At 41.1% G+C, this 25,059-nt stretch overlaps 3 protein-coding genes across 3 annotated transcripts; 2 read left to right on the top strand and 1 right to left on the bottom strand.

Annotated features, from left to right (window-relative positions):
• The first annotated feature begins 1,690 nt into the window (after positions 1–1,690).
• Positions 1,691–4,764, top strand: LOC147384791 (uncharacterized). Its single transcript, XM_086424982.1, has 2 exons — positions 1,691–3,820; positions 4,048–4,764. Exons 1-2 carry the CDS (start codon positions 1,691–1,693, stop codon positions 4,762–4,764), a joined length of 2,847 nt encoding a protein of 948 aa, XP_086281108.1.
• A 648-nt stretch (positions 4,765–5,412) lies between these two features.
• LOC147384790 (uncharacterized) lies at positions 5,413–7,002 on the top strand. Its single transcript, XM_086424981.1, has 2 exons — positions 5,413–6,548; positions 6,657–7,002. The coding sequence occupies exons 1-2, from the start codon at positions 5,413–5,415 to the stop codon at positions 7,000–7,002; spliced, it is 1,482 nt and encodes a 493-aa protein (XP_086281107.1).
• Positions 7,003–12,404: 5,402 nt separating this feature from the next.
• On the bottom strand, positions 12,405–21,996 carry LOC147384789 (serine/threonine-protein kinase PCRK1-like). Its single transcript, XM_086426764.1, has 4 exons — positions 21,402–21,996; positions 14,830–15,090; positions 13,483–13,611; positions 12,405–13,069 (listed from the first exon to the last, which is right to left on the bottom strand). The coding sequence occupies exons 1-4, from the start codon at positions 21,840–21,842 to the stop codon at positions 12,689–12,691; spliced, it is 1,212 nt and encodes a 403-aa protein (XP_086282890.1). The 5' UTR covers positions 21,843–21,996; the 3' UTR covers positions 12,405–12,688.
• Between the last annotated feature and the right edge of the window lie 3,063 nt (positions 21,997–25,059).

Here is a 25,059-nt window from a genome sequence, read left to right as displayed (position 1 = left end):
TCTCTCTCTCTCTCTCACTCACTCACACACAGTACTTATTGTGCCACACTCAAACCTTAGTCATGATGTCACTCACCTAAGACACCATAAGCTAGGACCGTACGGAGATAATTAGAACTCGACGTAATACCAACACTGAACAACCATGAAACATGGTTTAGGCAGTGGTGGGGCTATCCTAAATACCACTTGGCACGTGACGTGTGTAAATACCTTATATTCTGTGTATATAACAAAAATTGGGCATCGACAATTAGAAACCATTGGATTTTTCTTTCATCATTCTCAGTAGCCTACTAATATTTTGTCATATTTTCTTTATAAAAAATTATTAAAAATTTAGGAAAACATCATAAGGTCTCATTTTTTTTGTGACAATAAATAACTTCCATTACTTTATCTAAAAAATATAATACATCGGCGCCAATTGTGGAGGTCATTTTTGTGATTGACCTCGAGATTTAATTTTTAGCAAGATTATTTACCAATAAATCATAAAAAATAATAGAAAAAATAACGAAAAAGATAAATAACACGAAGAGATTTTTTACGTGATTCAACAAACGTGCCTACTCCACGGGCTCGGAGAGCCATTTCACTATAGATCTCCAGTTACATAGCCTCCTCTCTCTTTTTCTCTCCCCCTTCCTATAATAGCCTCCAACTCTTTAAATAGAGAAATCCTAATTAAAGTTTTAACCCTAATTAATTACAATTTACCACCTTGCCCTTTATCCAAATTAACAATTATATAACAAGGAGAATAATCATTTTAAACTTAAAATATTTCCTAATAAGATATAACTCTCTTTAAATGATGTCACGTGTCCACCTCGAGATACGCATTAATGGTGTGAATGGATGATCCGAATAGGAGACAATTTTAGCCCTCCACAATGCTCTCAATCTCACATTCTCTTTCTTTTGTTCATCAATGGCGCTTCGAAGAACCTTAGCTCATAGTCTCTACAAATCTTACCTCATATCTAGATAGGACTATGCATATTAATTTGGACCCATGGGCTCATTGATCACATATGGCCCATGTCCTTCAACCAAATAAATAATAATAATAATAATAATATGGGTTTTGTGGGGGGAAATTCTTAAATATGGACACGTGGCATGAAATTAAGCTCGGAAACATAGATCCGAGGCTCGGATGGCCTGGTATGAAATCCCAGTTGATTAAACTCTTCGGGGTGCGCGGATGTCTAGCTCGGACCTGAGTCACCGAGCAATTAAATAGCCCGGACAATGGCAGTATAGGTCGGTAAGACGGATCTGACAGATGTGCCATTGATTGACAGTTCTAACAACCCACATCATGTCAGATCAGCCCTAATCATCCCAGAAGTGGCAGGGCAGTTGCAACAACTCTTGCAGCTGACATGTCAGGGAGTGAGCTAACTGCCATCAGCAAACTAACTGCCCAGGGTCATTTCAAAGGGTGGCACAGAAAACGATCAAGTTTAACACCTATAAAAGGAAGAGGACTATGGGTAAAAGAGGTTCAAATTCTTCTTCTCTCTAAACTAACTTACATTGATCAATTTGTCTAACTTGATCGTCGGAGTGGGCTGATTTGCAGGTCCGCCCGAGCTAGGAGAAAGGAAAAGTATAGAGCAAATTCTTGCATCTATAATTTGGCACCGTCCATGGGAAACTTACAAGGAGAAAAACGACCAAAATGGGAAGGGCTAGAGGCGAGAATCATGGAGAGCCGTCAAATCTACTACCAGCAGATTCACCTCCAAACGCGCAAGACCCAATGCTTGCAATGTACAACTTACTCACAGAGATGAGGGAGGAAATGCGTAGGGGGTTGGAAAAACAGAATGATGAGATAACAAACATAAGAAGGGAAAATGAGGAGCTCAGGCAAAGGCTAGGCGAGCACGCTGAAACAGAAGAAGGCCCAGGTACAGAGCGAAGTAGTAATCATATTGTCCGAACAACACGGACAGAGGCAGACTGGACCGAAGACTCAGCAGCAGCCAAAACGCAGCAAGGAAGCTCAGAAGTTAAGGAAACAATGACGAGGAAGGAAGTGGAGGAAATGCTCAAGAGGAGGGACAAGGAACTCGCACGCGGAAAGGATCTTGCGCAAAATGTACGGAACGCAATCCGGGAGCTCAAGGGGATACCGTTCTCACCAATGATAATGAATTCGAAACCACCCAGAACGTTCCATATGCCGAAGTTTGAAACTTATGACGGAACGCGAGACCCTATGGACTATATTCTACATTATAGAAGTCAGATGGTGCTGTACCAGAACGATGATTCGTTACTCTGCAAGCTATTTCCATTAACCCTGAGGCTCGGGGCCATGATGTGGTTCCAATCTTTACCAGCTGGGTCCATTATGAACTTTTCCAAACTAGAGGAAACGTTCGTTGGGCAGTTCGTACACTTGCGAAGGAAGAAGGTCGGAGTTAACACTCTGTTTAACCTTCGACAGGAGGTCGGGGAGAGTATCCGGTCATTCGTAACTCGTTTCCGAACGAAGGCTTTGGATGTAGAAGGCATGGACGAGGCAACCGCCTGCGCGGCGTATATCACTGCAGTCATCCGGGGAACACGGTTGCATGAGTCATTGATCAAGTCTGACCCAACTCGTTTGGAAAATTTGTATGCAAAGGTGGAGAAGTACATCCTCGTAGAGGAATTCGTAAAGGGCAGGAGACGAAGCGCTCAGACAGTGGCCAATAGCGAAGGGGGAATTGAAGCAACAAAGGCACCAATTCACCTCGGAGGGGAAGGAAGCAAGAAAAGGCGGAGAGAACCGAACGAGCAATCAAGGTGGAAGAGAGGTCAGGTGTATACACCGCTCAATGAAAAGTTATCTGTGATACTGAGACACATAAAGAGAGAACCCGATTTCATTCAACCACCCTGGGGGTATAAGGGGAAGCCCGGAAAACCTTACTGCAAGTACCATGAGGCTGAGGACCACCCCACCGAGGATTGTTACAGGTTACTTCATATCATCCAAGATATGGTTGAAGCAGGGAAGCTCAAGAGGTATGTCTCGTCAGGAAGAGAGAAAAGAAGGGAAACCACGAAGAGAGACGAACGGAAGCCCAGACCTAGGTGGCTGGCAAAGGATGGGCGCCGAGATCCGAAAGAACGCAAGATAGTTCATACCATCACAGGGGTGATGAGGGCTGGAAGGCTCTCTAGGCAGGACATTCGGGAAAAAGTGAAGAAGATCCGACATGCGATTGGCATAAACCAAGTTACATCGGAAGCGCGGGTTGTAGAGACAACGGGCAGGGGAACTGATGCACGGGAGATAGCTTTCACGGATGATGACCTGAGGGGAACGGTAATGCCCCATCAGGACGCATTTGTGATCGCACTCCCAATTGGGAATGTCGAGTTCCGCAGAATATTGGTGGACTCGGGAAGTGCAGCTGATATCCTTTTCCTAAGCGCAGCAAGAAGAATGGGGATTTCTGATAGTTTGGAGCCAACCCAGACCCTAGTTTACGAGTTCAATGGAGCTCCCAGCAGCTCGGTGGGCGAAATTGCACTCCCAGTCACAGCGGGGTCAAAAGTGGTGATGACGAGGTTTGTGGTGATAGAGGCGGATTCAGCCTATAACGCAATCCTTGGGCAAAGATGGATACACGAAATGAAGGCGGTCCCCTCAACATATCACCAGGTAATTCGATTCCCGAGCCAAGAAGGAGTAGTAGAGATCAGAGGTGACCAGAAGATGGCGCAGCGGTGTTTCCACCTGACCCTAAAGCAAGGACGGCCCGCCGAAGCCGTCCTTCCGAAGAAGAGGAAGGAGCCCCCTATTGAAAGGGAGGCATTATAGCAATTACAGAATGAGCCACAACGGGAGCGACTAGCAACAGTAGAGGATGTTGAGGCCATAGACCTCGGTGATAGCGGAAATCAGCTGGTCAGTATCGGTACCACTATGTTGCAGGAAAAGAAAGTAGCAGTGGTCCAACTACTAAAAGCAAATAAGGATATGTTCGCTTGGTCGCTTGAAGATATGCCAGGAATAAATCCTTCGATCGCGTGTCACAGACTGAACGTCGATGGGGACTTCCGACCTGTCAGACAGAAGCCAAGAAGACTGTCATCCCGACTAAGGCAGGGGGTGAACGAGGAAATCGGGAAGTTACTAAAGGCGGGATTTATCAGGGAAGTAGATTATCCATAGTGGATAGCCAACATAGTCGCAGTGCCAAAGAAGGACGGAAGAGTGAGAGTTGCATTGACTTCACGAACCTCAATAAGGCATGTCCAAAAGACAGTTTCCCTCTGCCTATGATCGATAGGTTGGTCGATGCTACGGCTGGACATGAGAGAATGTCATTCATGAACGGATACTCAGGGTATAACCAAATCCCCTTAGCCGCGGAGGATCAGGATAAAATGTCGTTCATTACCGAGCAAGGGCTGTTCTGTTTTAAGGTCATGCCGTTCGGGTTGAGGAACGCGGGGGCCACTTACCAGAGGCTTGTGACGAGAATGTTCGAAGGGTTGATCGAAAAAACTGTGGAGGTGTATATCGATGATTTGCTAGTAAAAAGCAAGAAAGCGGAGAACCATTTGGCAGACCTCGAGCAAACTTTCCACCGGTTGAGGAGTTTTCAAATGAAGCTGAATCCGAAGAAGTGCGTATTCGCAGTTTCTTCTGGGAAGTTCCTCGGGCATATTATCACCAGGAGAGGCATTGAGGCCAACCCAGACCAAATCCGGGCTTTAGTGGAAATGCCGAGCCCTAGTAACCAAAAATAGGTGCAGAAATTAGCAGGGAGAATATCTGCGTTGAATAGGTTTATTTCTAGAGTATCCGACAGGTGTCGTCCACTATTCAAGCTGTTGCAAAAAGAAAAGAATTTCGCCTGGAGCGCAGAATGCGAAATGGCGTTTAGCGACCTTAAGAAGTATTTAGGGCAGTCGCCGATCCTTAGCTCTCCGGAGGAAGGGGAAGAGTTAGGAATTTATCTGGCCACAAGCTCATCTTCTGTGAGCTCAGTATTATTCAAAGTTGACTTCGGACGAGAGTACCCTATCTACTACGTTAGCAAAACACTGGGTCCATCAGAGGCGAGGTACACAAAGACGGAGAAAGAGGGATTGTCGCTCGTTTACTCAGCACATAAGCTCAGGCCTTACTTCCTCTCACATCGTATACGAGTAGTGACTGACAGCCCATTGAAAGAAATGATGCACAGGCCGAAAAAATCCCGGCGGATGACGAGATGGGCGATAATTCTCGACGAACACAACTTACAGTTTGAGTCACGAACGGCACTAAAAGGGCAAGTGTTGGCAGACTTCCTCGTAAATTTCTCAGTCGAAGATCCGAACTGGGAAGAGTTGGAAGACGAAGACGAATGAGCAGAAGAAGTGGAATTGTGGGACAAGCACGCAGGTTGAAGGATGTTCGTCGACGGTTCGTCAAATTATTCCGGCTCGGGGGTTGGAATAGTGCTGGTAACGCTGAGCAATGACAGACTGGAGAAAATAATCAAGCTCGGATATGTGGCATCAAACAATGAGGCTGAGTACGAGGCAGTTATCAATGGGCTGAAGATGGCAAGCGAACTAAAGGTCGGCCGAATAAAGTTATGTACTGATTCGCAACTCATAGCGAATCGGTGCAATGGCAAATTCGAAGCAAAGGACGAGCATATGGCAAACTATCTAACTGCAGTAAATCGGGAAATTAAAAATTTTGACCAAGTACAGATATGTCAGATACCGAGGGACGAGAACAGACATGCAGATTTGCTGGCCTACATCGCCTCAATGTTGGGGGAAACAGAGAGACGAGTTTTACCGGTAGAATACTTGCCCAAAGCAAGTGTAGATCACGGTGATAGGAAATGCGCACAAGTGGAACGAGCCTCGGGATGGATAGAAGAGTACACGCAGTATCTACGCTCGAAGGTGCTGCCGGCGAACAAGGTGGAAGCTAGAAAAATGCTACGACAGGCCAGCAAGTACACGCTCATTGATGGAGAGCTCTATAGGATGTCGTTCGGGGGACCACTCCTTAAATGCCTTAATAAGGTAGAATCCGAGCTCATAATGGCGAAAATCCACGAGGGAATCTGCGACAATCATTTGGGAAGACGATCGCTTGCCAATAAGGTGATCAAGCAGGGCTACTTTTGTCCCAGGATGCAAGAAGATTGTAAGAAATACGTAAGGACTTGCGATCAATGCCAAAAACATGCCCCCATGCATTTGCAGCCAGCCAGTGAGCTCCACCCTATGAAGTCACCCTGGCCGTTCTCAATATGGGGAATGAACATTATTGGACCTCTGCCTCAGGGAAAAGGCGGTAAGTTCTTCATCCTCGTAGCCATGGATTATTTTACTAAGTGGGTCGAAGCTGTTCCTCTCACTCGGATTAGGGAAGAAGAGGTTATCAAGTTCACTTGGGAACACATCATAACTCGGTTCGGAATCCCTTACGCGTTGATCTCCGACAATGGAACACAATTTAAGGGTAACCGTGTGCAATCGTACTTTAAGGAGCACGGGATCCGATCACTCCAGTCGTCACCAAGGTATCCATAAGGTAACGGACAGGCCGAAGCATCCAACAAGACAATCCTCAGAAATTTGAAAAAGAAATTGGCGGAGCATAAAGGAAGATGGGTGGACGAGTTACACAGTGTCCTATGGGCTTACCGAACTACAGCAAGAAGGGCAACAGGTTTCACTCCGTTCGCGCTAGCCTATGGGACTGAAGTCGTCATCCCGACCGAGATACAGGTTCCTACTACTATAACGCAAGTAACCGAAACAGAACTGAACGATGAGATAGTGGTTCAAAATTTGGATTGGTTGGATGAGACGCGAGAGAGGGTCATGGAAAGGTTGGCGCGGTACCAACAAGTGCTGAAAAGGTCGTATGATCGGAAGGTCCGGCATAGGGAATTCCAAGTCGGCGATATGGTGCTTCGAAAAGTGTTCTCCAACACCAAGGAAGTCAACAGTGGAAAGCTCGGCTCAAACTAGGAAGGACCCTACATCGTAAGTAAAATCAGGAAGTCAAGCGCATACTACTTGGAAACCTCGACGGGGGACGTAATTCAATCATCATGGAATGTATTCAATCTGAAGAGATATTATCAATAAACAGTTATCTTTGCACCTATACCTCTGCCTGAGCAAAGCCTCGGCCTCTCAACAGGAGTCGAACCCAACTGCGGAGTTGGTTCGAAGTTAAAGCCTTGGCCCCCTTACAGGAGCCAAGCCCAACTGAGGAGTTGGTCTAAGGCAAAGCCTCGGCCCCTCAACAAGAGCCGAGCCCAACTGAAGAGTTGGTTCGAAGCTAGAGCCTTGGCCCCTTCACTGGAGCCAAGTCCAACTGAGGAGTTGGCCTAAGGCAAAGCCTCGGCCCCTTAACAGAGCCGAGCCCAAGTGACAAGCTTAAAAAGTTGGCCAAAATAGAAGTCGGGTCTTAACAGAAGACCCCAATATAGAAACGAAAAAGGACAAACAGATAACACAAACGTGGCAAAAAGGGGCATTTCTATTAATGTGAAAGGGAGATTTACATTAACAAATACAAAAAATCGTATTACAAGAAGAAAGAAAAATAATCAGGCGTTCGCCTCAATATTTGTCTCTGCATCATCGGGGGTCTGAACGTCTGCTGGTGCTGCAATAACTTCGGGAATCGGCTCGGGAGTAGCTCCAACGATAGGCTCGGGTACATGCTCGGGGACGGCGACAGGAACAACTTCGGGTTTCTTCGCCGCCACCTCTGCCTTCCTCAGTTTCGCCTTCAGTTTGTTGTAGGCTCTCTCCCAAGTCTCCTCCGAGGAATCCAGTTGGGCTTGAGGGGAGTTGAGCTGATCTTGGAGGGCTCTCTCTTGCTCCACTTCTTTGGCCCTCACCAGTTCTTCCAAAGAAGAAATCTTCCCCTCCGTTAAAGCTAGCTTGTCTTTATTTTGCTCCAGCTCGGATAGTGCGCTATCCAAGCTTGTTTGGAGCTTTTGGGACTTGGCCGTAGCCGCATCCTTTTCAGCCTGAAGCTGAAGTATGCGACCTTCTGCAGCACGGAGTTCATGCGCAGAAGTGTCGCGGGCCTCACCGAGCTTGGCCATGACGTGTTGGGCCTGGAAAGAAAAGAGAAAAAGTGTTAGCAGGTTAAAAAAAGGGGGGGCATATAAAAGGAATGAATGAAAGAAGGAACGAAGAAATTTACCGCGGCCAGGGCCCGGAATGCGTCGTTCGAGAATTTCGCTGGGTCGCTGGCAAAACTGCGACGAGTCTTCTCCACATCCCACGGCAACGTGGACGCTTCGAAGACCGCCCTAGCGACGGCAGCATTGGACAAGGCCGAATCCTTGTCTGTGACCGGCTTCCTCCCAACCTTGGGGCGCATCACCCATAGGGTAGGTGGGGGCACATTCCCCCTGAGCTTCGAGCCAACCGAGGAGGTGTACGATGTCTCGGATGGTTGGCCCCCTTCAGGGGCTAGAAGGGGAAGAGGAGGGAGCGCAGGCGCGGGGGAACGAGGCCCCGGCCCCCTCTTCAACCTCTTGAGGAGGGGCTGGTGGTCTTCTTCTTCTTCTTCTTCTTGCTCGCGGACTCGTGACGCGCCTCGGTGATTCCTTCTGGAACACCAGCAGGAAGAGTGTCAACGACCTCGTCCTCCGAGTCGGACCCCAAAATAGGCGGCGGCCTTTTCGATTGAAGTGGCATGCTTGGGGGACGGATGGACGGTGGAAGAAAAGCTGTGGCGTAATCGTAAAGATCGGGATTCAAAAGCAAGTGAGTGATCACCACTGAATCACTCGGAAACTTGTCCTTGCTCGGGGCTGCAGAAATGAAGAAAACTGAAGTTATTTGCCGGGAAAAAGGAAACTGAAAAAGCAAAGAGAAGAGAATCATAGTAGAAACTCACCTTGGGGGTTGAACGAGGAGTGGGCCAAATAGGGAAGCTCATCACCTGGAGCGCTCTCCCACTGGCCGGATATCCGAATCGGGAACAAGAACCACTCCTTGTCCGAATCGGGAAGATCGACCAAGGACGGCTTCCCCCTCCTCTTAGAGATAAGTAGAAGAAGCTCGGTTTGTTCGGGCATTTCTTCAAAGCGAATTGGGCCCTGATGTCCCATAGCCCGAGCTGGAGGCCATCCTACAACCTACTGTTCATATGCTCGCAGGCGCTAATGAGTCAGAAGAAATTTCCACTCATTTGCCCGGGAGCCCTCCTATAAAAGTTCAGGACCTCCCGAGTCAACCTACTCTGAGGCCTACTCTAAATTGCCCCCAATGTATCACTGTGGTACCTGGGGGGCTTTCCCTGAGAGGTGAGGCCTCATCCACATAGGACATGCCTACATTAGCAGGGACACCTAATGTGTCCCTAACCGCCTCTAGTGGAGGGCGAGCAGGGGCATGGGATTTTCCCTTGGCCATTTGAATAACAGAAAAGAGAACAGGAAGAGGAGCAAGAGGAGAGGGGCCTCTGTTTTCGTTACCTTCCTTTGACCTTGCACTTCAAACGACCGGAAACTTCAGGCCACTGGATGACTGACGCGGCGAAGGCACGAGTGGGGGCAAGAAAGGCAGAGTAACAGCAAGGAGAGTGAAGGTAAAAGAGGAATGAGAAATGAGCAAGGTATTTATAGACCTGAAAGGCCTCGAGATCCGCGTGAGAATTCAACGGTTAAGATCTCTTAAGCGAACAATGATGGGGTATTAATTGCTAGGAGTTCCGATATGACCGTTCGAAATTCGCACGCAAATCAAGCTATTCACAGAACGCCACGTGTACTCTGTCCATAATTGCGCCGTATGAGTCAATAGACATTGCACACCTCACGAGAGCAGCTCTACCGACCGCCGCCCTCGAAAAACGAAAAGGCTAAGTGACTATTCGCCATAAAGAAATCATTAATCCTAGCTGAGACCCAATGAGAAGCTGCCACATGTCAACTTTCCAATTTCTTATTAATATTCTCGAGCGCCCGAGCAATCCTCCCGAGCCCTCGAGAGGGGTATTGTGGGGGGAAATTCTTCAATATGGACACGTGGCATGAAATTAAGCTCGGAAACATAGATCCGAGGCTCAGATGGCCTGGTATGAAATCCCAGTTGATTAAACTCTTCGGGGTGCGCGGATGTCTAGCTCGGACCTGAGTCACTGATCAATTAAATAGTCCGGACAATGGCAGTATAGGTCGGTAAGACGGATCTGACAGATTTGTCATTGATTGACAGTTCTAACAACCTACATCATGTCAAATCAGCCCTAATCATCCCAGAAGTGGCAGGACAGTTGCAACAACTCCTGCAGTTGACATATCAAGGAGTGAGCTAACTGCCCTCAACAAACTAACTGCCCAGGGTCATTTCAAAGGGTGGCACAGAAAACGATCAAGTTTAACACCTATAAAAGGAAGAGGACTATGGGTAAAAGAGGTTCAAATTCTTCTTCTCTCTAAACTAACTTACACTGATCAATTTGTCTAACTTGATCGTCGGAGTGGGTTGATTTGCAGGTCCGCCCGAGCTAGGAGAAAAGAAAAGTGTAGAGCAAATTCTTGCATCTACATGTTTCTACAATAGCAACTTGTTGCGCTATTCCCAACATCATACCACATGAAAGAGGTATAGAGAACTTTACCGACAAATGGCCCTCCACGATTTTGTTGGGCATACCATAACTCGCAGGATTCATTTTTCCATTGTCCTTAGCACAATAGCCCACTAATTTGACAAGGTTTGAGTGCCCCACCATCCCAAGAAAATTTACTTCATTCCTTGAACTCCCAAGGAAGAAAAGGTCGAATGTGTTTTGGGAAAAATGACATGAGATATTTTTACAAAAAGGAATGTTCAAATAACGAGTGTAATTTTGGAAGTCGGGGATGCATTCAATACACTCGGGCTTATGTTATTGGTGGATCCCAGATTCTGTGAGCAATTTTTTTATTTTTTATTCTCTAAAATCTCCTCTCTTTTTCAAGTGTAATGGTTATTTTCCTTGTGTTCTCAAGCAATACTAGTGGATCCCAACGAAGTTTCCTTAAAGACTTGCTATCAATTAGGATTCTTTACTAAATCACATCATCATTTAGGATTTTTGTTAAATAATACCTCATCCCTTCATCTTTTTTGCATTCTCTCCATTAACATATCTCAACTAAAAAAAATTGAAAGAACCTTGCAAAATAGAACTTAAAATATATTATTTTGTGCAATGGATGATGGTAAAAGCTTTTAGATGAGTTATAATTACTATACATTTCAACTGAAAATCTCTACTTCCCAACAAAAAATAAGAAAAAAAAATTCAGGATTTTCGATTCCGAGTAGGACTAACACTCAATTTAAATTTACCGGAGAATGATGTAATTTTATTTTCATGTTATATTATGAGAGTTTCACTGAAAAATAAAATGTTAAGTGTTAGCCCCCTCATGTAAATTGAACATGAGTGTTGACCATCTCCCATGCAAAGTTGAAAATCCTAATTTTTTTTACTGATGTGTTTTGTTGTTAGAAAATAGAGATTTTGAGTTCGAAATATGTATATAAACTTGTCTAAAAGCTTTTACCACTATCCTTTGCATGAAATGATTGTTTTAAACCTCGAATTTACAAGATCACTTCAAGATTTTAATGGAGATACATTGATGACGAAAATTCAGAGAAAGGATGACTTGATTCATGAGTAAAGAAGACGAACTAATGAACAAAATCCTAAAAAATAAACTAATTCAATGAAGAAAACAAACTCTACACCTTGATCTGATCCGTATAATCTTCCTTCCTTTTTTATTTTTATTAGAAAATGTAATGTCCTTTTAGTAATTTTTCTTGGGAGGTTATTTTAGTTATAATAAATACAATAAAAATTACAAAGCTACACTGACTTTTTGTCAAGAGGAAAAAGCATTTCAGTAAGGGGTATTCCTAATATTGCCAATTTTGCAGGGGTTATCGCTAAAATTCCCTTTTTTCAACTGCACCAATTCATAGCCAAAGTGATCAGAAGGTAGGACCTACAAATTGACTGGGCTTCAAACCCCATCTCCTTATCATGACTACAAGCTCCCATCCCTCCAATCAGATACAATTACAAATATTCTCGTGTGGCTTCCGAGGATTCTGTGTTCTGTGAGGATCGACTTGGTATCAGTGTGAGACCAATTTTATAATCCTACATTATAATTATAGTCGATATCTAGTTCTTATTATGGGAGAATCAGTTTTTATAATTCAAGCCAAACATGACATCGGATTCTAGAATAAGTTTATGAGCAAGAACCTGTGTTCAAAATCATGCACAATTCATTTGCAAGCAAATTTCTCAAACAGACCCATACATTATTACAGTTTATTTAATTTCAAATAACCCAAATTAAAACTTAATTATGAAGAAAAAAACAGAGCAACAATGAAATATAATCTCGGATTCTATAATGATCTTGGAATGCTATTAGAGTTTGTAATAAGGCATATTTGCATTTTACACATTAATTCTATTTATACAGAATATAATCATTTTCTACACCTAGATTGTACAATATAATATCCTTCAACCATTTTACATAACAACATATCAAGCCTTCTAACCTCAAAACAAGCTTTTTTTCGCCATTTGATTCCACAAAACTTCTCTTCAAATTGGATCCTTTTTCTTTTGGGGCACTTCAGAAGCATACTTTAGATCCCAGACTCATCATGAAGAGTTTATTGCTCCCATATCTGTTGCTTCCACAATCTGCTTCACCATCTCCAACACCTCACTCATATTGGGTTGTACCTTTGGATCGTGCACCAAACAACAATCTGCCACATTAGATAGCTTTATTGCAGACTGGAGGGAGTACTTCCCTTCGAGCCTTGGGTCTAATATCATTTCAAACTTCTTCATGTCTGAAAGATAAGGCCTGATCCAATCCAAGAGCTTCTGTTCACTCTCGGGGAGGTTTCGGTCCAGTGGGCGCCTACCAGTGATGAGTTGGTAGAGGAATACCCCGTAGCACCACATGTGACTTTTGGTTGTTAGGTGGCCAGTTTCCATATATTCGAGACCCGAAGATCTGACAGGATGTACAACCTGTTTCAGGATTAGGCAAATACATTGTTATCTCTACTAACCCATTCATATAGTTTTGGGGGTTTGGCACAAAACCAAGCTACTACCAATGAAAGCAAGTAGCAGAATTGGTTGTGAATGATCTCATTTCCAAATGGCAAAGAATGTAAATATGCTTTATGTGGAGGATATTTTTTGTAAGGGTACCAAGGGGTGACACGTGGCATATAAGGATCTGGGTTAACCATAGAGATCCAAACCAACTCATCTGAGGGTAAACCAATCATGGGTTTGGAACTCGGTTGGTCGGGATGTATTGGGTCAAAGTCACGTGATAGGACAGTTCAATCAACCCAAATCCCTAAAAATTAGGGGTAATGTAGTAGGATAGAGCTTATAACTTATTTATAACCTATTACTTCCAATGGACATACCACTGTTGAGACATGAGTTAGTTCTTCGGATGGCCCCAGCCTCGCTCTCATAAAGTCTGACAGTGACAGCTTTGCGTTCCATTGGTAATCTAAAAGAATGTCTGAAGCTAAAAAATTGCCAGAGAGGATCTGCGACAAATAATACAAAGATGTCACACCGAACAACTCCCACACCATCCTTTTTTTTGAAGAACATCAAAGCATGATAAAATTTTACTTTTTTACTGAAGGTCTGAAACCCTTACGCTGTGTTTGGATTGAGAGAAATGGAGAGAAGAGAAGAGAAAATAAATGAGTTTCTCTCCATTTCTCTTGTTTGGATTGTTAAGTGGGAAGATGAGAGAAAAGAATTGGAGAGAAGAGAGAAAAAAAAGGTGAGTTTTCTTTCTCTCCAAAAGTGGAGAGAAGATGAGAGAAATGGAGTTAAAATATTTTATAATTCCAACTCTACCTCTAGATCTCTTTTAAGATATTTTAAAATTCCAAAGTTGTCCCAAGTTCTCTATTGTCCATCTAAACATGGTGGAGAGAAATTGAGTTTCTCTTCTCTTCCCTTCTCTTAATGGGTTTTTCTTCTCTCCACTTCTCTCAATCCAAACATAGCCTTAATGTGCCAACCCCTCCCGTAAAAATATCAAGAATTCAAAAAATAAATAAATAAATAAATAAAAAAGGAACTTCGGAAATAACCTAGAGATACTAATCCCTCGTGCATGAATGGTCAATTCAGTAAGAGAGCTTACCAATGCACAGTCATTTACATTCGATGAGATTAATAAAAATTATCAATTAAACGATAAGATAAATTGAGTAAAAATAATCTCTCAAGTGAGAAGATTTTTTGAGATCTATTTCTTTTATCTACAAAAACAAAAATGAATTTCTAGAAAAAAAAAAAAAAAACATAAACACATGAATTTCTCTCTTCTAGAACAAAAGAGATATAAAAGGAATATTGATAAGGTGAATTACCATTTCGTGAGCTGAAAATGAGTTCTTTATGATTCTGGCTAACTGTTCATTTTAATTACCAAAACATGAATGATCACATTTTTGTTAAAATAAAAAAAAATCAGAACAGTAATGAATTCGGCGGTTTTCCAATTTATTCACTTTAAACCTGCGAAATAGTCACTTTAAAATTTTCTGAATCCATTATCATTCACATTTTGGAAATTAAAATGAACAGTGAACCGGAATTGTAAATTCGTCAAAAGTTGATCACTTTTTTGTAAATATCCCATATTTATAGACACAAATACATCTAATATATATTATCAGCCATCTGGAATATGGATTAAATTTAAATCCTTTAACACAAATTAACAGGAAAAGAACATGGAGTACCTGAAAATCCATTTCTTCGTGAAGGTATGTTAAGCCATGAGCAACATCCTGGGCTATTCTCAACCTCATGGCCCACGAAAGTGGTGTAGAGAACCTTGTTAACAAATGGTCCTCCACGCTTTTGTTGACCATATATTCATAAACCAGGAGTCGTTGGGTTTCTCTTTCATAGGCCTCATAACAATAGCCCACTAATTTGACAAAGTTTGGATGTTCCACCCTCCCAAGGATACATTTCTCCATCACCCATTCCATATGCCCCTAAGAGAGAAAATGTCAGATGAGAAAAGACAAAGAAGATTAAAAAAAAATATTCAGGGAAGAATAATAAAACATTTTTAGGGAAAAAGAATGTCCAAATGAGATAAGTATAAAATTTCCTCTCTTTTTCTAGTGTAATAGTTATTCTCCTTGTGTTCTCAAGCAAAAGAAAAAGGTAGTTTTGCAAAAATTGTAAGACTCAACAAATTTTCCTTTCAGCTGGTTCTTTCAACAATCTTTTCTATGTAAACCGAAAAATCAGGTTTATAAAGATTGTAATATTTGAAATAAGCTCAAGCTCTTTCAAGTAAAGTGCCTACCTGCTTCTCAAGTGAGAGAGAGGGCCGACAGTTGTGAATGTTCACTAAATTCCCCCTCCCTTTCAAGTAAAGTGCCTACCTGCTTCTCTCTATCATGGATGCTAGCAAAGATGCATTACTCTTGTTGCAACCTTTAATGTGCACATTCAATGGTTAAGGAATCTCAACAATGTAGTCCCTTATGCAATGCTAGTAAGATGCACAAAAAGTACCCTAGACATTAAAGTAAAAAATGCAACAAAGTATGAACGAGTGCAAGCTAGGTTTGACAATGTAGCATATCAACAAGAAAAAAATAACTTGGAAAGTCCCAAGGTCAAACCTCAAGGATTGGGATTTTTGTGTTCAAGAACTAAAATTACTACAATGTGGGTTGGTAAAAAGGAAGGAGCAAAATGAAAGTGTAGATGAAGTGCTATGGAGAAGTGAATGATGCAAATGCAAGAGATCAACAAAAAATACCAGAAGAGTGTGCTAAAAGTATAAATGGATGTGAGAAAATCAATAAGAAAGAAATTTTGGAGCATCAAGATTTGGCTTACACCTCCCCTCTTTGTTTCTTCTAGGGGTATTCCAAGCAAGTGGGGAGAATTAATAAGTTCCCCACTCAAGAAATGAAGCATTGAGCTCAACAGATGGTAAAGATTAGAGTTTCTCTTCACAAGAGATATTTTAATTCATTCAAGTCCTAAATTATATGTGATTTGTGACCAATGTTTTCAGACGATGAGGCATGAGCTTAGTGACCAGATTGCAGAGCGGGTGCACTAAAACATATGCGGTTGACGTGGCAAGTACATAGAACAATAGATCTTTTTCCTTCCCTTTCCAAAACTTGGTATCTTGGTGCAAAATTTGTGTTTCTCTACATTTGATTATATACGAAATATGTTTCAAATTCAAGGGAATTTTGATTAGAACCATGCTTTTAAATCTCTTCCATGGAGACCATTTTAGTCATGCAATAAGATAAGGAAACATACCATACGGATATAAAATGAAAAGCCCACTTAGAGTTCTAAGACACTCTTCAAGCCCATGAGCAAAACAGTAAGTCACCAAGCTCTACATCCTAAGGCAAGAATACCAAAGCAAGAAAAGAGATAGTTGTTCGCGTTCCCTGGCATGAAAAATGCGGAGCACAGTACCAACTGTTGTAATATGTGGCTCATATTGAGTGGAACACGTATATAGAGAAAGCAAGCGATGGATGCAAGAGTGAAGCAAAGTGGAGAGAGGGGAGTGTAACGTTCTGAGCAGAGTGAGGAATGCATAACGTATCGAACGGGAACGGAGTGGAATAACGGTATTTGCTTTTTGGGATAATTTATTGTTTTATTGCCAGGGACAATTACTCTCCGCGGTACGATACAGGGGTATTATTGGAATTTTCTAATACCTATTGTACAGCTAGGGTTTACTATAAATTCATATAATGTAACCCTAATTTGACATATAGTGAAAATTCAACTCCTCGCTCTTGTGGATGTAGGCACACCGCCGAACCACGTTAAATCTGTGTGTTCTTATTTATTTCTTGTTTTTTTTTTCTCTTTTCGTACTATTCCTCATAATTGTCGCACGTAACACAATACAACCGAGATCATCTTTAAAAAAAGAGCAAGAAAGGACTTTGGGTAGACGAGTATAAGACGATAAGTTACAGGTTGGATTGAAAAAAATCGACTATGTCGGTCAGACCTCAAACCGGACTTAGGGTTCATTGAATATCCAAGACAAACTTAAGAAAAACAAGTACTCCCTCTTAAAACAAGCTATCTCATTCATAACACAAAGACCAAACGCAAGTCAACCCCCCCCCCCCCCCTCCAACTCACACTCAACTAGACCCACAACACATGAACGACCTCGAGCAAGTATCTAAAACCGGGCACATTTGCTCGTGGGGGTAAGTACAAGAAAGATCTAAGTCAGATTGACGGGACGCTAGATGTCAGAGATCTTTTTCTTCATTAATAACCTGCAATACTTACACATCAAATTCAAATCCTACTGACAAGTGATGTAATCATCTCCCAAAGTACTTGAGTGCACTTCAAAAGAAATAGCTCACCAAACACCTGGATCAACCATATGGTGACACTTGTCCCTGGATTTTCATCTATATAAACCAAACCACCAAGTAGAGGAGGGGTGGGCAAAAAAGAAAATGGCAAGGGAATGATGAGTTGTAAGCAGTAAAGAAAAAAAAGAAATACCTACAAGGAAAAATTCACTATGAAAATCCTTTATTCATCAAATTCTTCTCTGTTCATTCTTTTTTTTTTTTTTTTTTTTTTTTTTGAGAAGTATAATGTATTGAGCAAAAGAAGGAGAACTACAAAGAGAGAGGCCGAGAGAGCCTCAAGAACAAACAACAAACAAAAAGCAGCAAATCAAAGAAAAAAGAAAAAACATCACTGATTACATAAAGAGTCCCATCTAAAAACAAAATCGTCGAAGGTAGTCCCCGCGAACTCTATATTCTACTTAGACCAAATGTATAACAGACCCAAAATTTCCAAGAATCTTGCATGAGAGGTACTGCTCTTGTTGTTGAACACTCTGTTGTTTCTCTCGTTCCAGACTCCCCAAATAATAGCCGAGGGAACCATAGCCCATAGGATCCTTTTTCTGATGTGGAAAGCGTTATTGGTCCATTCAACTAACACCGAGGAAAACTTACGAGGGAAGACCCAGTTCATACCGAACATACCAAGGAAAATTGACCAAATATTATAAGAAAAAGAACAATGGACTAAAGTATGATCAACAGATTCCCCATCACTCAAGCACAATGGACAGCCATTGGGAATGATCCAACCCCGCACAATCAAATTATCCAACGTAAGAATCTTACCAAGGGCGGCCAACCAAACAAAAAAAGATATTTTAGACGGAACTAACCTGGACCAAGTGATTGAGCCCAATAAGGGTTGCTCAGCTTCGAAAGAAAGCCAATAAAAGAAAGACCTGACAGAAAATCTCAAATCCTTAGCCTTTGTCCATTCCCACTTATCCTGTTCGTTGTCGTTGAGGTTAGACGTATGTAGAAGATCAAGGAGAGATGTCACCTGAGTTAGCTCCCAGTCATTAAAGTTTCTCCTGAATCCCAAGTCCCAAGTAGGGCCAGACTCGTTGCGAACCAAACACTGCTGAATAAAGCGATTCTTCTTAATAGAACTAGTGTACAGAGACGGAAATTGAGTTGTCAAAGACGATGTACCGCACCAACTATCCTCCTAAAATCTAATTCTATCTCCCGAACCCACTTTGAATCTAATCCCTCCTTCGAAATCTTCACTCCCTTTAAGAACCCCTTTCCAAACACTGCACCCGTATGAATCTTTAGACACACCACTATACCAGCCTAACCTCTTCTCCCCATACTTGGCCTTAATAACCTTTCTCCACAAACTGCTCCTCTCCTCATCGAATCTCCAAAGCCATTTTCCTAACAGCACTCTATTAGCTAATCTAAGGCCCCTAATTCCCAACCCCCCGCTCTTTTTGGGCATGCAAACAATTTTCCATTTGACCAAATGATACTTTCTCATGCCATTCCTGTTGTTCCACAAGAAATTTCTCATAAGCCTTTCCATCCTAATTTCGACGGACCTCGGGAGCGTAAAAAGCAATAGGAAGTAAACTGGAATACTCATTAAAGTGCTTTTGATCAAAGTAACATTCCCTCCTTTCGACAAATAATTGGCCTTCCAAGTACTCAACCTTTTCTCTAGTCTCTCAAACACCCCATCCCAAATTTTGATACTATTATAAGGTGCTCCCAAAGGTAATCCCAAATAAGTCGTGGGCAAGGTACCATACCCACAACCCAACATCGTGGCCAACAAGTGAATATTTGTTTCCTCACCTATCCCGTAGAGCTTACTCTTGTGCAGGTTTATGTGTAAACCTGACATCGCCTCAAAGCAGCACAGTAAAACACGAAGCGCCCTCACCTGATCTCTCGAGTGCTCCAAAAAAACTAGTGTGTCGTCCGCAAATTAAAGGTGAGAAATCAGAGGACCATCTTTCACTCTGAACCCCGAAAGCTTGCCTATATCAACCGCTCTTGTAAAAAGTCTGCCTAAGGCTTCAGCTATAATGAGAAACAAGAACGGAGATAAAGGGTCCCCTTGCCTCAATCCTCTTGAACCCCTAAAAAAACTTGCCGGACTCCCATTGACAAGAATCGAATAAGACACTGTTGTGACACATTTCATTATCCAACTGATCCACCTCTCTCCAAAACCCATCCTTCCCATCATGTACTCTAAGAAATCCCAGTTCACATGATCATAAGCCTTTTGAAGATCAATTTTCCCTATCATTCCCCCCTCCTTATTCTTAATCCTAGAATCTAGACACTCATTTGATATCAAAACTCCATCTAAAATTTGTCTACCCCTAACGAAAGCCCCTTGCTCGTCACCAATCAAACTAGGAAGAACTTTCTTCAACCGGCTTGCTAACACTTTGGATATAATCTTGTAGACCGAGCTAACCAAACTGATGGGTCTAAGATCTTCTATCCTATCTGTCCCAGTTTTCTTAGGGATCAACGCCACGACAGTGCTATTAAGGCTGTACTCCAGACATCTCTTATCTTGCAGTTCCTTGATGACCTCCATAAAATCTCTCGAGACAATATCCCAACAATGCTTGAAGAATTCCATGTTAAAACCATCCGGTCCCGGAGCCTTATCCCCACTCATCGAAAAAAGAACAGACTTAACCTCCTCTTCCCCTATTTGTCTTTCTAACCACACCCTTTCCTCCTGATTCAAAGACTTAAACTCTAGATTATCCGGCCGCGATCTTAAGGGTTCCTTTTCCTCAAACAGATCTTTGTAGAAACTCACTACTCCATCCCTACTTCCTCCTCTCCTACCCTCATGACATTTTTAATGTTGAATTTGTCAAGCTGGTTGCTTCTTCTGTTCATTCTTTTTATCTGGGTACTAACAAAATCATCATAGGGATGTTGACAGGCACTACACCGGGGCCTCATCCTTCATGCCATCTTCATGCCATCTTGTCTTCTACCATCTCAGAGGTCACCAAGGAGCAAGAGGGAACCAATCGACAGATGAAAGAGGCGTGAGATTGTAGTTTAAAGTCAAGTCTTTTGATAGAAGAAAATGACCATGCCAACGCTAGCAAAGAAAGAAAACCGAGCCAACCATCAGAAAAGGGAAGCAAGGCCAGCCGAAGAAGTCAGTCACACTGCCAAACACAGAAGAAAGATACCTCGGACTGACCATCCAAAACAGTTGGTAATTCACCACCCAAGGTGTGGAAGACCAAAAAGCTTTTGGATAGACCTAGGAACCCGCAAACAGAAGATTTATGGCATCTCGGGCAAGCCAAAGCGGTGTCTCGAGAGAGTGGAGGAGAACTGGAATAACACCAACGAACAAACCGAGGAAAGTCAAAAGATCACGACAAGAGGAAATGACCATAAGACCGAACTCAACTTCAAGGGACAGCTCACATCTCGAGGAGTGGAAGGCCTAAAAAACTACTCCACATCCTCCAAGACCGGTATCTTCTAATAATGAAACAGATGGACATGGCGTCTCACATATGCAAAATCTTGTGAGATAAACGAGTTGATTCCGAAGATATTTTGAAAATCTCGGCCACATCAATAAAACTTGTGAGTCATCAGGATATTGTATATTTTAATAAAAATAATAATTAATTTTTTTTATAATTTAAAGAGTTATTAGCTAATCTAATCTAACCTTATTTTATACAAATAAGAGGGATTCTATTGCCACACCAACTTTTTCTATCACCAAAGAATTAGCACACATCTTGGGTTGTAATTAGTAAAAATTCGTGTGGCAATAGAAACTCTCATAAATAATTGTAAACCGAGATAAATTATTTATCTCGTTCAAGATGAGTTGATTCATCCGAGACAACTCGTTCCCGCTATGGACGAGACGAGATTTGAAAAAAATGAGGAGGAAGAAATCTTACCAACAATCTTCCTCTACCCATTTGTTTAACAGCAACATCGAGTTTGGTGTTTGGATCAGATGTCGTGATTGTTCCCCTGTAAACACACCCAAACCCACCATCATCACCGATCATGAGAGAGGGGCTGAAATTCATAGTTGCTTCCTTCAGTTCCGAGAACGTGAACACTCTCACTCTGGGTTTTTGATATGATTTTGAGGGAAAAGAGCTTTGAGCGGTTCTGAAGGAAAAATTGCTGCGTGAGGTCGTCCCCATGGATTCTGTGTTCCTTATGGATCGAGTTCGAGAGAAGGAAAAAGGGCTGTGTGAGGTCGTCTCCGAGGATTCTGTGTTCCTTATGGATACAGTTCGGGAGCTTCGAGAACGGGTTGGAGTGCTTCGAGGGGTCGACCCCGTTGAGCTGGGCTCCACTGCGTTGGTTTTCGTTTTTGATCTACACATGGATGAGAGAAAGCGAGAGAGATTCAGAAACCCTAATAACTGTATAAATTAAAATTTTGAGAATTTAATCAGTTTTAGTTTCAACTCTTTCAAGAGACGCGTATATGGAAGATGAGGTAAGGATAATGGAGAGATGGAAAAGTCGTGCAAGGAGGGAACTGGGTCTCGCGAAACTGCACAAATGGACAGGTTCTAAGAAGAGAACTGCTATCGGCACCCCAACTTTTACTTATTACATCCCAAATTAAAAATAAAGAGAGTAGAAGTTAATGATTGAGAATAAGAAAATTTTGGAGTGCCAATAGAAGTTCTCTTTTTTTTTTTCTTCTCTTTTTTTTGGGGCATAGAATTGTATAATCATATTTTAAACAACCACTTTGAATGTTTTGTTTTGTGATGTTGAGATTTTAATTGGAGCCAAACCTTTTTCATGTGTGAAGAGTGTCTTATAATCTTTAAATGGGATGGGATAAATAGTTTAAAATTTTTGAATGTAATAAGTAAAAGTTGGGGTGCCAATATCGACTCTCTTTAAGAATCTTTCCCAGCATTATATGTGCTCATTGTACCCACGACAAGTTTTTGCACACATTTAATCTAACAATTTTTAATTGACTTTACCAAATCAATTTGATGGAGCCAAGACCTTAAAATTGCTTTCCAATGTGTGAAGCCAACTGAGTTATGGGTTTAAGTTCTTCTTTGTATCTAGAATTGTTTGAAGAGGGTTTTATACTTGATCTTACTTTTTTTTAACTCCAACTCAAAATTCAAGCGAGTTGAAGTCATTCATACGAGAAAATTCCTGTGTAAAATTTTATGTTTGCTATATCAATATTTAATCATTTTTACTAAGTTTAGTATGTACCTACCAAGATCCTATAAATTAAGATTTGGTATTGGCATACCAAACACAAAAATTTGCATGAGAAAATATTATTTGATAGGCACCTAACGAATTGATTTTGCAATGTTTGCTGGTACCTACCGAATAAGATTAAAAAATTCAACATAAATTTACCGAACAAAATCTGTTAAAAATCTTAGGTTTTTTATTAAAAATCATCATTTTGAAGGTTTTAATATTGATTTCTCTATCTCCCTTGGTGATTAAATGCAAAAGATGAGAAAAATTAAAAATAATTAAAAAATAATAATCTCCATTGATTCAACTTCTCAAAACTCAAAAAGAGGTGAATATGAAAAGACAGATAGACATACACACACACACACACACAAGAGCAGAAGAAGAAGAAGTGGTTTTAATCAGCAGGTGTTAAAGTGGGTGCAAAGAGTTCATTTTGAAAGGTAAATAAGTAATTTTTCATTTTTTGAATAGTGTTTTTTAAGTGGGTACAGTGAGCACATTAGGTGTGTGCAAATAGTGTGACCATTTTCAAAATAGCTCGATTCAAATTAATCATCTTGGTATCTTTCAAAATTGGCTTTTTTAAATTAAAAAAAGGGAAAAAAATAGAGATTTTTGTAGATTCAAAAAATCTTCCACTACCTTAATATATGCAACCTCCTTGTGGATCCTCCCTTACTCTTGTAAATCCTTCTCAATGAACCTACACACAAAGCCTTCAATGTCCAAATTAATCCACAAAATAATTTTAGCAGAGTTTTGATATGAGAAATTACATACTTTGATTGGCATGGGTGTGCCCCTTTTATAGCGTGTGGGATAAAATCATCTCTTTTTAGATACTTCTTGATTCACCCTTACTCTAATTAATTAACCTTGCTTAATTAGAATTGTCCTTCCTTAAAGTACTTTCTTCTTTTAAATCTTCTAACAACGAAATCATTTAAATATCATGCACAAATCCCTGAAAATCAAGGATTTAGTGTGATCTACGAATGCACACCATTTGATAAATTTAGACCGAATATACTTTAGATGATTCAATAAATACCTACTTGACATTACAAAACACATGTGGTATACCTACCGAACAAAACTTTATTGTATAAATCTTTGTGTTCAATATGTCAGTACTAAATCTTTATGTATAAGATTGATGGGTACCTATTGAACCTTGCAAAACTGATTCAATACTAACATTCCAAAAAAGAAATTTCAGACAAATTTTATCATGTAAATGACTGCAACTTGATTGAATTTTGATATGTTAGGGTAAAACAAAAATTAAGATCAAATAAGGGGAATGATAAGACTCTCCCGAAAACTTTTGTAAATACAAAGAAGCAGGGGTGGATTTAGAGTCTTGCCCTCACAAGAGTTTTCAAATTCTATGGATTAATGTGCTATTGAAACAGATTTTTACGGCAGATAAAGAAATCTGCCACTATTATTTTTTCACTCTTAATTATCCCCACAAATTTTTTTTCTACTCTTGATTTCCCCCACATGAGCAAAATCCTGGATCAGCCCCTCCAAAGGAGAATAAGAATAAGCAAAAGAGGAATGAGAGAGAGGATGATAGTTGAAAAGAAAGAAAGAATAGTTAGTGAAGTTGGTGAGATGGTTAGGCCTTTTAATCCTGTGAGAGTAGATGGTGAAGATGGCGGTTGTATAGTAAAGTACAAAAAGGGTATTTCAGTCTTTTTACTCTAAAAATTAAAATCAAACAAACCACTTAAGTGGGTGCAAAAAGTGAAAATGGTGAGTGCTTGTAGAACAACTCTTTAAAAATATAAAACTCCATGATTTTTAAAAATCATTACATGGAAGAGCCATCTCAGTTTCGTGAACAAATGTCTTATCTAGTGTGAATCTCTTTCACATTGACTTGTCGATTTGAAATATATCGTCAAGTCCATAACATTAGGTCAAGTCAATTGAGATGGAAATTGAAGAAATGGAGCACAACCCATCCTTGGCCGTCACGAAACATATCTGCCTTACATTGTGGAATTGGTGTCGGTCTCTCTAGAATGAACGAGGTGATCGTCTTGCACATTGACTTGTTCGATCTTCTGTATGACTCGTCCAATATTCTGAAAAGTGTAGGTATCTTCTAATCCGCCTAATTTTATAAAAAAGAATTACAATTAATTAAGTACAAATATGATTTAATAAATAATGAGAGCTGTTATTGGCACCTCAATTTTTTACTTATTACTTATTACAAGACAATTACAAATAAAATAAATAAATGAATTATTGAGAATAAGTAAAAGTTAGGGTGCCAATAGAAGCTCTCGTTTTTATTTGCTAGATTTCTATTTCGTATGTTTAGATCTTTATATG

This window comes from Akebia trifoliata, chromosome 15 (genome assembly GCF_017979445.1).
Source record: "Akebia trifoliata isolate Shusen 1 chromosome 15, ASM1797944v1, whole genome shotgun sequence".
Taxonomy (NCBI): domain Eukaryota; kingdom Viridiplantae; phylum Streptophyta; class Magnoliopsida; order Ranunculales; family Lardizabalaceae; genus Akebia; species Akebia trifoliata.
This window is presented reverse-complemented; position numbering and strand designations above follow the sequence as displayed.

Bases quoted from the DNA above. Each gene is read 5' to 3' on its own strand.
- LOC147384789 (XM_086426764.1), bottom strand. From the start codon at position 21,842: ATGTGTAGATCAAAAACGAAAACCAACGCAGTGGAGCCCAGCTCAACG. The intron at 15,091-21,401 runs GTAAGATTTCTT...TTTCTCTCTTAG, and splicing joins TGGGTAGAGGAAGATTGTTG to GGGCATATGGAATGGGTGAT. The intron at 13,612-14,829 runs GTACTCCATGTT...TATTTGTCGCAG, and splicing joins ACGAAGAAATGGATTTTCAG to ATCCTCTCTGGCAATTTTTT.
- LOC147384790 (XM_086424981.1), top strand. From the start codon at position 5,413: ATGTTCGTCGACGGTTCGTCAAATTATTCCGGCTCGGGGGTTGGAATA. The intron at 6,549-6,656 runs GTATCCATAAGG...CGAGTTACACAG, and splicing joins TCACTCCAGTCGTCACCAAG to TGTCCTATGGGCTTACCGAA.
- LOC147384791 (XM_086424982.1), top strand. From the start codon at position 1,691: ATGGGAAGGGCTAGAGGCGAGAATCATGGAGAGCCGTCAAATCTACTA. The intron at 3,821-4,047 runs GCATTATAGCAA...CGCGTGTCACAG, and splicing joins AGCCCCCTATTGAAAGGGAG to ACTGAACGTCGATGGGGACT.